The sequence below is a fragment of the Chiloscyllium punctatum genome, chromosome 32 (genome assembly GCF_047496795.1).
Source record: "Chiloscyllium punctatum isolate Juve2018m chromosome 32, sChiPun1.3, whole genome shotgun sequence".
Taxonomy (NCBI): Eukaryota; Metazoa; Chordata; class Chondrichthyes; order Orectolobiformes; family Hemiscylliidae; genus Chiloscyllium; species Chiloscyllium punctatum.
The window spans coordinates 44,782,490-44,795,011 of record NC_092770.1 but is presented as its reverse complement, the minus strand read 5'-3'; the positions used below and the strand labels follow the sequence as shown (position 1 = coordinate 44,795,011).

Here is a 12,522-nt window from a genome sequence, read left to right as displayed (position 1 = left end):
TTGGTTATGCTTACTGTATCTTATTGGGCCATTCTTGGATCACTTACTAAGCAAGCTTCAGTAACTCTTTGTCTTTGTTGGTCCCATCTCTAATTTAACTCAGTTTTAAGTGATGAATCTTTATACCTAAATCTTTGCTTCTGTATATCTCCCATACTGACAACTGAAGAGAGGGCATTTACGAGAACTATTTCTCTTTCTGCTTCTCTTCTGTGTATTTCAGGGTGACATTGTAAGTTTGATGTTTCAAGAGAAACTTCTGTAATCTTGCTGGGGGTTTACACAGGAGTTTCTGGTAAATTTGTTTCAGTGGACAATGATTGCTCTTAATTATGCACTTGCCCCCAAATAGACATGTGTAAAATTCTCTTTCAATGCTGACATAATTGATCTCAACTGATATTAGAGTCTTGGATGTCAACACTATAGCTCCACTATTATACCAAAGCTGCTCTGTGTTCTTTGTGAAGCAACGTGATAGATTCAATTCTTTGCAAAGTAATAGGTTCAATTCTTTCATAATAATAACAAACTTGTCTCCTTCCATGAGACTTGTCTTAAGATTGTTGAATCTTCTTTTGTATGACTCTGATCACTCATCATCTTCTGCATTAGCCAGCTGTCAAAGTTTTGCTGTCTGTCTAGCCAAATTGGAGGTGTAGTGGACAGCGAAGAAGGTTACCTCAGATTACAACAGGATCTGGATCAGATGGGCCAATGGGCTGAGAAGTGTCAGATGGAGTTTAATTCAGATAAATGCGAAGTGCTGCATTTTGGGAAAGCAAATCTTAGCAGGACTTATACACTTAATGGTAAGGTCCTAGGGAGTGTTGCTGAACAAAGGGACCTTGGAGTGCAGGTTCATAGCTCCTTGAAAGTGGAGTTGCAGGTAGATAGGATAGTGAAGAAGGCGTTTGGTATGCTTTCTTTTATTGGTCAGAGTATTGAGTACAGGAGTTGGGAGTTCACGTTGCGGCTGTACAGGTCATTGGTTAGGCCACTGTTGGAATATTGCGTGCAATTCTGGACTCCTTCTATCAGAAAGATGTTGTGAAACTTGAAAGGGTTCCTAAAAGATTTACAAGGATGTTGCCAGGGTTGGAGGATCTGAGCTACAGGGAGAGGCTGAACAGTCTGGGGCTGTTTTCCCTGGAGTGTCGGAGGCTGAAGGGTGACCTTATTGAGGTTTACAAAATTATGAGGGGCATGGATAGGATAAATAGACAAAATCTTTTCCCTGGGGTCAGGGAGTCCAGAACTAGAGGGCATAGGTTTAGGGTGAGAGGGGAAAGATATAAAAGAGACCTAAGGGACAACGTTTTCACGCAGAGGGTGGTACATGTATGGAATGAGTTGCCAGAGGATGTGGTGGAGGCTGGTACAATTGCAATATTTAAGAGGCATTTGGATGGGTATATGAATAGGAAGGGTTTGGAGGGATATGGGCCGGGTGCTGGCAGATGGGACTAGATTGGGCTGGGATATCCGGTCGGCATGGACGAGTTGGACTGAAGGGTCTGTTACCATGCTGTACATCTCTATGACTCTATGACTCTATTGAGGTATGAAGGAACTTGTACTGGATAAAACTATCAAACTTCTCAACTATGTTGCAACTATGTAGAGTAGTGAACTGATTCCTTTCCTAGTCCAACCCCTCCACAGACTATAGCAAATGTTGAAATTAACAAGGATGATGATATTGCCAATTAAACAGGTACCATAGAGTCATAGAGATATACAGCATGCATATCAAGACAAATTCAATGATTTTCTAGCAACCTTGATATTTTGGTGTACCAGTATTGCAGAGAATGTATTCATTTTATTTTACAACTTGAAGGAAAATTGGAATTGTGTGTGAAATAACTCCACATGGGCCAGTATCCTGTTACCAAGTCACGCTTTATTTACACATGGAGAATCCTTGACACTGTTCCAGCTCCCTCAGAGCAGCTTTGAGTGTCAGAATGTCCAACACTTCTCTTTTTATCTGTCACTCCAGGCTCCTATAATTGGACCGGATCAACAGCCCATTCAGGGAACTCATATTCTATGCGATCTACTTGGCTGACCTTGTTACAATCACAATAGTGCACTGTTCACTTACTGGCCTCACAGAGCATGTAATATTTGAAAAAGCTGGATTGGATACTTTTGTGAGCCGTGCTTGCACCAGGTGTCTTTGGTTTAAAAACATCTGCCCATCAACAGCTTTCTAAATTAAGTTGCAGTTTTTTTTATAGAACTAAGAGGGCCCTTGCACTCAAATATTCAGAAATTCTGCAAGCCAAGACAAGTCTCTCTCTTCCTCTGTGAGTGAAAAATAAATAGCGCTTAAAGACTGTGAAAAGGAGAACTTCTAAGTGAAGTGAAAACCTCGCTCCAACTGACCAGCAACCAAACTTAGGAGCTTCTACAGTTGGCAACAATGTGATATCATTGCCAAAAATGTCAAGAACTGTCAGTCCACCCTATTAATTTGGACTCTTGATATGCAGAATTTATTCATTTTATGTTTTCTACACTTGACACTTGCGCAGAACTGTCCGCATTGTCTGGGTTAATTGTAAATTAATGCATGTGAATTTGGATTTAAAGTGGTATGGCTTAAGATTGCATATTGACACCAAATAATTCATTCTGCGACTGTTAAATAGGTTTGTTACTCTAAGTACATTCTGTGTTTTTTTGTTTATTGAGGAAACCTGGCATGAGTTATCTTTTACTTAGATAGTGGTCAAAATCAGACAATTTAACCAACAAGTAACTGTATTGTCTGTGCGGATGACATTGTGGTGACTAATAGAATTGATTTCCATTGCATTCTTCCCAAAGGGATGCTGACAAGAGGTTTAGGGCTCGTCTGAGATCTCTCAGTACAGATAATTTGAGATTGGATGTGGAGTAAGATTAGTTGATACCATGACAAAATGACAGAGAGCAGATTTTGCATGCTGTTAAAAAAATGACAACGGAATAACTAAAACTATCCTGCAAAGGGAGGAATATGCATTATTTTGCATTTATTAGAAGAGATATCCCTGACTAGTTTACAAGATTTAACTCAGGCTAAGGTTGTAGAATTGATGAAGGAGCTAATGGTGGAATTTCTTGCAAGATCTAGCTTGTAAAAATATTTAAAATATTAACATTAAATGATTGTCAAAATGCAACAAAGACCAGTTAATCCAAGCCATATGTCATCAGTTGTTGCTTTAAGTTACAAATAAAGCAGCTTGAACACAAAGGGAGAAATGAAGAAGGAAAAAGACATTGGAATTAAAAAGGATAGAATTGGAGATGAAACAACTTGAACTTGAGGAAAAAGAGAGGTGAAGAATATTTAAGAGGCTGAAACTAGATAATCAGACAGAGAAAAGGATAAAGAGAGGGAACAAAAACAGAAATTGCTGGAAAAGCTCAACGGTTCTGGAAGCAGCTGTGGAGAGAAAGGAGAGTTAACATTTTGGTCCAGTGACACTTTCTCAGAACTGCTAGGAAAAGGTTGGTATTTATGCAGACAACAGGGTTGGTGATGGAGAGGAGTAATAGATGGAGATAAGAAGTGGAATCCAAAGAGAGGGAAAACAGTTGGACAGATGAAGGAGTGGATAAAGGTCAGCCTGGGAAAATGAATAGCTGCTACTGGGGACAATATGTGTGGTTATAGCCTATGTGATAACAAGGCCTGGTGTGTGGGGTTAGGCAAAAGACATGAGGAAAGCTGCTCAAGACCTAAAATTGTTGAACTTGATATTAAGCCCAGAAGGCTACAGAGATCCCCCCCAAAAATAAGGTACTGTTCTGCCACGTTGAGATGAACTTTGTTGGAGCACCGCGGCAAAGCTGAGATGGAAAGGTTGGCCAAAGAACATGATGTATGTTGCAGTGGCAGGCAATGGGAAGCTCAAGGTCTTTTTTTTGTGGTCAGGATGTAGACATTCTGCAAAGTGGTCACCCAGTGTATGTTTTGTATCCCCAGTGTAGAGAATATCATGTTGTGAGCAGCAAATGCAGTAGACTAGATTGAATGAAGTGCAGGTAGAGGATTGCTTCACCTCGAAGGTGTGTTTGGGGCCTTGGATAGTGAGGTGAGAGGAAGTAAATGGGCAGGTGTTACACCTTGTGCAATTGCAGGAGAAGGTTATATGGGGCTGTGGGAAAGTGTTGGGATGGAAAAAGGGAATTGATTCTAAGAATATTGGCTTAGGAGGATGGAAATTTAAAAAGAAACTTCTAATGCAGAAGAGAGTTATGATGACAAAAACCCTAGCCATAATCTAAAATGCAGTAAGGAAATGTTTACATTTGTACAGGCCCTACCAAAGTTTGAGGAGAAGGATGTGTAGTCATTCTTTATATAACTTGAAAATGTAGCAAATCAAATTAAATGGCTTAAAAAGAATTGCACATTACTTATGCAGAGCAAATTGGCATGTAGGTTCCTTGAGATTTGTGATTCATTATCAATTTATGATGCTGTAAAAGGAACTAGTCTTGGTTTCATCACTGTGATGTGATTCTCAAAATCTTTAATACATCCAACCATATTTTTTGTTCGCTCAAGGGACGTGGGTGAGGCCAGCAATTATTGCCTATTTCTAACTACCCTGAAGAAGATGGAGTGAGCTGACTCCCTGAACCGCTGCAGTCCATGTGGTTAGGGAGACCCACAATTCTGTTGAGAAAGAGTCAGGATGAAGTTCTACCTAATCATAACACCCTTGGAGTATTTGTGCCACAATTTCCACATGTGATCAGAGGGTGCTTTTCAATGAATGTGCTACTTGTAATCCTCAGTGATGCCTCCTTCACCTCATGGTTTACTGACAAAAGTTGCACTTTTCACAACTGGTCAATGTCATGTTCACAGCACCAACTGTTTCAGTGACATAGAACATTGATATAGTGAACATCTTTCCTTACTGTGTCCTTCATAGGTTGTTGAACAGTCAACTCTCAGTTCCACCATACACCATAAAGAGGCCAATACTTGGTTTTGGAGCTTCTTACCTTCAGTTAACATTTTCTTTCTAATTTCCAGGAAAGAAGTTCTGATGTACCTTGAGTTTGATGATATTACTCTGTGCTCCAAAATAACCCTTCAGCTTCTCAAAGCAGTTGTGACTTATTTCTCTCTCTTTTACCAATCTGAAGGATTGCATAAATTTCTTTCATCTGGAAACTGTTACATCCAGCCATCTCCTACTGGTCTGTGGCTCCTATGCCCATTCTGTGCTGGAAACTCAGCATTCTCTTCAAGGGTATGGATGTGTTTGTTCTTTTTACTTTTTATTTGCCATGTACCTTTGTCTTCAATAACATATTTGTCATCTTGTTTCATTGTTCTGCACATCTACTTCACAAACTCTGCACTTTGAACTTTTTGTGGCATGTTTCCTTTTGTCTGTGAACTTAAGTTCTTGCCCACAGCTCTTGAATGTCTCGCTCTGTGCAATGGATATTCTTTTGTTTCAATGCATTAATCTTGCTACCTTTCTGAAGACATAACAGAAAACTAAGCATTTGGTGGCCAACATCTTCACTTGTCCATTTGTAGCTATATGTGCTCTAGCATTGTCTTCACTCTCTGATGTTGTCTCTTCAACACTTTTGTACTTTGTGATGTGCAGAGCCCCAGTTGAACAAACCTAGCAGCTTTACATCAAAAAAGAAATATGTTAAATACATTTTACAAATTTTTGTGTTGTGTAAGGGGTTTCTGTGAATATTTTAAAACATGGAAAAGGTGTATCAGAAGCAAAAATTATAGAGAACCTCTGTAGGAAAACACAACAATGCCTATAATTGGCGAACTTAGGTCTCTGCTCTGTGCACTTATTTATGAAGTATTACGTTCTTGAAAAATAGCACTGACTAACGGCGAGGAGAGTAATAACAGCTTGCCATACTTGTTTACTCAAACTAAGGTTAGCTCAGAGATGACAGCAGCTTGTAGGTGGTGATAGATCACACACTCTTACAAGAAAGCTGTACACGTTAATTAAGGAGAACAGAAGATGGTGCATTCCAATTCAAGAAACTGTAAGATAGGGTTAAAGGAAGCAGAAAAACAGAAGGATTGCTTGTCAGTACAGCTACAATAGCTCAGAAGGCTGCACCACAGCTAAAGGTCAGATGCAGTTTACAGTGTTCAAAGAGCACACACAGAGAGAATGCCAGTTAAAAAGCTGTGAAGCTCTGGAGAAAAAGTGTCAATGTTTTTAAAATTAAGCAGTAGAATGTCCACTTAATCAAAGAGTAGTAAAAGAAGAGATGTTATCTAAAGCCAAGTCTGAAATCTGCGTGCAAGTACTGAAATATTTTTACAGTAATATAGTTGACATTTAAAAAAGTTTGTTTATGCTGCTACAATTTTCCAGAATCAAGCACTGTTTTCTTTTCTGTCTGTATACATTATAAATACCTCTAAGATAAATGTGACAGCAGTGATAGTGAGAAGGATGTGGAGTAGTACAGAGGTTGGCAATATTAAGAGCCATTTTTAAGATAGCACATTTTAAATAAATTTAAGAGCTGTATTGCTCTTGATCAAATGCCAATAATAATGAATAAGACAGGGACGGATGTGAATTTCTTTTCAACTTCATGAATCAAGATGAAACATTTGAACATAAAGTATTTATTAGGGATTAATTCTGAAATAAAATGATATAACATGCTGATTCAACATGCTTTTTTCAACAGAGCACCAAATCCTTGGGCTTACCTGAGAACACCACATACTTTATTTACTGCCCTCTCTGTCTGTCTTGCCACTTTCAATGATCTATTACATACGCACATATGCACCCGGATCCCTATACTCTTGCACCGTCCTCCCTCACCCAAATACCAAGATCCAGATCACTAATATATATCAGGAAAAGGACGGGCCCTAATACCAACCCCTGGAAAACTCTGCTACAAACCATATTTCTGTCCGACCGATTTTGAATCCTTCTAGTCCCTGAGTTCCCTCCTCTGTTATAATAATCTGTGTGGCATCTCTCTCTTTGGTAAAGACAGATGCAAAGTATTCATTTAACACAGCAGGTCCAGCAGCATATGTGGGGAGAAATCAGTGTTAACGTTTGGGTTGAGTGACCCTTCCTCAGGACTGCTGGTATCTAGAAAAATGTGAGTTGATATGCAGAAGATAGGGTGCGGGGAGGGAATAAGGAGTAAATGATAGGTGGGGATAGAGCCCAAAGAGGGAGAAAAACCGTTGGACAGACAAAGGAGTTGATAACAATCTGACAAGGAGGGTGAATAGCTGTTAATGGGGGAACTGTTGGTGGCTAACAATGGATGGGTGTAATAGCAGGCTATGTGATAACAAGGTCTGATATGTGGGGTTTGCTGTAAAGACATGGGAAAGCTCAAGCCCTAAAGTTATTGAACTCACTTCTGAGTCCAGATGGCTCCAAGGTTCCCATTCGGAAAATGAGATCTTGTTCTTCAGCTTGTGCTGACATTCACTGAAACCCTGCAGCAAGCCTGAGACAGAGATGTTGGCCAGGGAACAGGTGGTGTGTTAAAGTGGCAGGCAACTGGAAGCTCAGGGTCTTTTTTTTGCGGCCAGAATGTTGATGTTCTGCAAAGTGCTCACCCAGTCTACGCTTCGTTTGCTTAATGTAGAGGAGACCACATTGTGAGCAGAGAATGCAGTAGACTAGTTTGTGTGAAGAACAAATAAACTGTTGCTTCACCTGGAAGTTGTGTTTAGGCCCTTGGATACTGAGGAGGGAGGAAGTAAATGGACAAGTGTTGCACACCTTCTGCAATTACAGTGGAAAGTCCTGTGGGGCTGTGGGGGCCTGTTGGGAGTGAAGGAAGAATGGAGTAGGGTGTAATGGACAAACGGTCCCTGCAGAAGGCGGACAAGGGAGGGGAGGGGAGTATGTGTCTGGTGGTGATATCTCGTTGGAAGTGGTGGAAATGGCAGCTAATGAGCCCCGAATGTTGGTGTTGGAGGGATGGTAGGTAAGGCAAGGGGAACTCTATTGCTGTTGTGGGAGGGAAGAGAGTGGGTGAGGGCGGATGTGCAGGAGATGGGTTGGATGCAGCTGAAGCCCCTATCAACAGAAGTACTGGGATAACCTCACTTGAGGAGGAAGGTGAACAATTCAGATGCTCCCTTGTTGGAGTTGGCAACTTTGGAACAGATGCAACAGAGATGGAGGAACAGGGAGAATGGAGTGGGATCTTCACAGGAAGCAGGGTATGAGAATCTATTATTTAGGTAATTGTGGGAATCAGTGGGTTTGTAGTGGATATTGGGGAAAGGTTGGCCATTCTTTTATGTGTCCAACTTTGTTTCTCTCTTTGGGCTCTATCTCCACCTATCTAGGTATTCATCCTTTTTTTAATCCTGAATCAGCTGTACTCCTTTTTTAAAACCACTCTTTTAATATTTTAATTGCAGTAGAGGACTTAGGGATATCTGTTTGTGTTGAGTGCCAATCCTTGCTCATAATTCCTATGTGCTTTTCTTTTTTGCTTTTTCACTTCTCCTGTGAATTGATATTCCTCAGTTCTCAATTTTACTTTCTACTTGACACTTGTCATAAGCACACTTTCTTTTTCAACTTAATTTCTATCTTCTTTATCATTCAGGAAGCTCGGGGTCTGTGTAGTATTACCTTTCCCATTTGAAGAATGGCCTAATTGTAACTGAATCACCTCTTTTAAGCAATACCATTGTTCATTAACTCATTTTCCTTCTAACCTTCCATTCTAGTCAATCCTAAGGACTTTCTGAAGATTGAACTTTAAGCTGATAATCAGCATAATCATCTGTGCATTTATGTTCTCATATTATTTACAATCTGTGATATTGTGAGCTTGTCCCTTCTAAATAAATCTTATATTTTGCAAAGTGTAGAGCTCCAAATGAGTGAATCTAGTATCTATATTTTCATTAAAATGCACTAAACATTTTTCAAAGAAAAAAGTTGTGTTGTGTAAATTTGGTGAACTTTTTGAAACATGAAAAGTGTATGTCCGAAGCAAAACTGTAAACCTCTGGCCAAGATAATACCCCCACGCCCATATTTTCAGAATTGAGGCCTCTCTCTCTACTCTTACTTACCAAGCAGTAAGTTATTGAAAATAGCACCAACTATTGGTGAGGAGAGTAATCTATTTAAGCAGCCTGCCAGACTTCTTTCACACACTTCGGTTTGCTCGGAGCTGAGAGCAGCTGGTAGATCGTGGTAAACGACACTCCTCCAAGGAAATCGAACAAGTCAATTGAGAACAGAAGATGGTGCATTCCAATCTAAGGGACTGCAAGGTAAATTGAAGAGAAAGCTATAAACTGCTTGGAAAGAAAGCTACATTAGTTTAGAAGGCCGCACCATATTTTAGGGTCAGATGTGTTTTACAACATTCAATGAACACAAGAAGTCTGAGTTTTGGACGGAAAAGTGTTGACGTCTTCCAGAATAAGTAGCGGAACGTTCACAAAGAGAATAGCAGTAAAGGAGCTATTTGAAGCCAAATCTGAAATCTGCATGTAGTACTGTAACTTAAATACCTTTGCCAGAACATAGTCAACCATTTAAATGTGTTCTGTTTACGTCGCTGGTGATTTGCCATAGTCAAACATTATTTTCTTTTCTGTCTAAGATAATTGTAACAGCGGAGATATTCGCGGGAAAGGATGCGGCACAGCACAAAGTTTGGCAATATCAATATTAAGTATTTTTTAAAAAAGATATTGCATTTTTGTTAAATTTAAGAGCCACAACGCTGTTGGTCAAATGCCAATAATAATGAATAACAAGGTGGGGGCAAAGTTATGAATTTCTGTTCAAATTTCTGAATCAAGAGGAATATTTGGCATAAAGTATTTCTTAGTGAATAATTCTACAATGGAATGATATAACATAGTGATACAGCATTTGTGTTTTTGTTTCAAAAGAGTCCCAAATCCCTTGTCTTCCATTTAAGTTGTCAACGAAAACCGAGAAAATATTGTCTCCCTCCGTTCTTTTTTGTGTTGTGACACAAAGTATTTTTTGTTCTGTTCAATCACCCAGTGATCTTTCTATGTTATGACCTGTCTGTACTGCATGAGAAACAGAACTTTCGCTCTGCTTAGGTACACATGACATTAATAAATCAAATCAAATCAATGAGCACTTCTTGGATCTGATTGCTCTAAGTCAGGAGCTGCACTTGAATCCTTCATGAATTGCATGCAGCTTCAAAGCTGTAGATTGCTGACCTCTGATCTGGAAAGAAAATGGTTTCAGTAGTTTTGATCTGCTGAAAGATCTCTTTGTCAGAAAAGTAGCTTGAGATAGTGGCTTACGGTGATCAAAATCAAAGCAAGTTGATTTGTAATCAGTCTACACGTAAAAGCTGAACGAAGGTTTTAGGACAATATTTCACCTCTGTTTTACTTTTCTTGCTTTATGAGCCTTTTACACGGGAGCTCTGTATATCATTTGTAAAGAATAGTGGAGAAGTGGTAGTGGAAAGTTTCTAGTGAAGTTAAACCAATCGAAAGTGTTATGGTGGATCATTCCATTGAAATAAATTATTTTAGATAAGATATCAAAATGGTTAACATTTTCCCAATTTACAATTCAGACCAGTAAATTCACTTTCAGACATTGTTCAGTTCAAAACTTCTTCCCTGTTGTTCTGGCTCTGATAATGTATTTACTGTCTTGGTTCATTATTCTGCATGTCTTTTCCACAAGCTCTGTAGTTTGTATGATTTTCAGGACAGTTCCTTCTCTCTATGAACTCATTGCCCGCAGCTCTTAAAATGTTGTAACCGAAACTGTCCAGAGTATTCCAGCTGAGATCTAACAAGTGTCATATACAGTTTCAACATCCTCCCCTTGTTTTTCTACTCCACACTCATTTTAATAAAACAATAAATACTGTGTGTTTACTTGATACTTTCTCTACCTGTCCTGCTACTTTCAGTGATCTGTGCATATACACTTCAGTCTTTCTGCTCCTACAATTCGCCCTGCATACCAAGACCCAGATCACTAATATAGAAAAATCACACAATACCAGGTTATAGTCCATCAGGTTTATTTGGAAGTACTAGCTTTTGGAGCGCTGCTCTTTCATCAGGTAGTTGTGGAGAATAAGATTGTAAGACGCAGAATTTATAGGAAAAGCTTCCAGTGTGATGTAACTGAAATTATATATTGAAAAAGACCCGAATTGTTTAAGTCTCTCATCTTTTAGAATGACCATGTCAGTATCAGTTCTTTCACATGTAAATCACAATTTTTTTTTTAAAAAGTTACATTTCCAAGTGAACTTTAACAATTGGTGTCATGTCAGCCCAGATAATGTATTGAAGGGTTAAGCTCCCTGTGAGGCTGTCTGTGCCACAATGATCAGACTGATTCTAATCTAAAAAACGGATTTACAGAATCTTACATGGATTCATGCAGTTTTTGAGCAAAGTAAAATGTAATTCTGCAAGTGCAAATTCACCCCACAAACTTATATGTGTGTGTGTGTGTGTGTGTGTGTGTGTGGGCGCAGGGGGTTATGAATGTCTGTGAGAGAGTGTATTTGAGTGTAAAGGGGTATAAGTCTGTGAGAGGGTGTGTGAGGGAGTGACTGTATGTGTCCGTCTGTCTGTGTGTGTGTGTGTGTATAGTGCAACAGGGTCACCTGTAGTGTGACATGAATCCAGTGTCCAGGTTGAGGCCATCCTCATGGGTACTGACCTTGGTTATCAGCCACACACACACACACTCTCCTACAGACACACACACTCACACAGACCCTCTCTCATATGCTGTCAAAAGCACACCTTTTCTTCTTCACCTTAATATCTATCTTCTTTATCATTCAGGAAACTCTGGATCTGTTTGTTATTACCTTTCCCATTTGAGTAAATATGCTGTGACTGTACCCGGATCACCTCTTTGAAGGTACCCTATGGCTCATTAACTCATTTTCCTGTTAACCTTCCATTCCAGTCAATTCTAAGGACTTTCTGAAGATTGAACTTTAAACTGGATGGTCAGCATTGTCATCTACCCATTTATGGATATATGGTTTCTCATATTGTCTATAGTCTGTGATATTCTGAGCTTGTCCCTTCTAAAATAATTCTTCTTATACCTTGCAAGTGTAGAACCCCCAAATAAGTGTATCAAGCATCATTCTTTTCATCAAAAATGCAATCTATTAATTTTTTTAAAAATTGTTGTGTTGTGTCAGGGGTGGCCTGTGAACTTTTTGTAACATGGGACATCTCAGAAGCAAAAACTATAGAGAACCTCTGGCCATGAGAAGGTAACCACGCCCATAGTTTCAGTATTTAGGGCTCTGTTCTGTGTTCTTATTTATCATACACTAAGTTCCTGAAAAATAACACCAACTAGTAGTAGGAAGAGTAATCTTACTTACAAAGTTAAAAATCACACAGCACCAGGTTTATTTGGAAGTACAAGTTTTCAGAGTGCTTGCTTCTTCGTCAGGTAGCTATTGGGGCAGGATCATAGGACACAGAATTTATAGTAAAAG

At 39.3% G+C, this 12,522-nt stretch overlaps 1 protein-coding gene across 1 annotated transcript in view; it reads left to right on the top strand.

The window, feature by feature from the left end:
• The first annotated feature begins 9,168 nt into the window (after positions 1-9,168).
• Positions 9,169-12,522, top strand: part of ttc38 (tetratricopeptide repeat domain 38) — a 46,858-nt gene continuing 43,504 nt past the window's right edge. Inside the window, exon 1 of the mRNA XM_072552238.1 lies at positions 9,169-9,301. Coding sequence (XP_072408339.1) covers positions 9,272-9,301 — 30 coding nt within the window. The 5' untranslated portion in view covers positions 9,169-9,271. The remainder of the gene's footprint in view (positions 9,302-12,522) is intronic.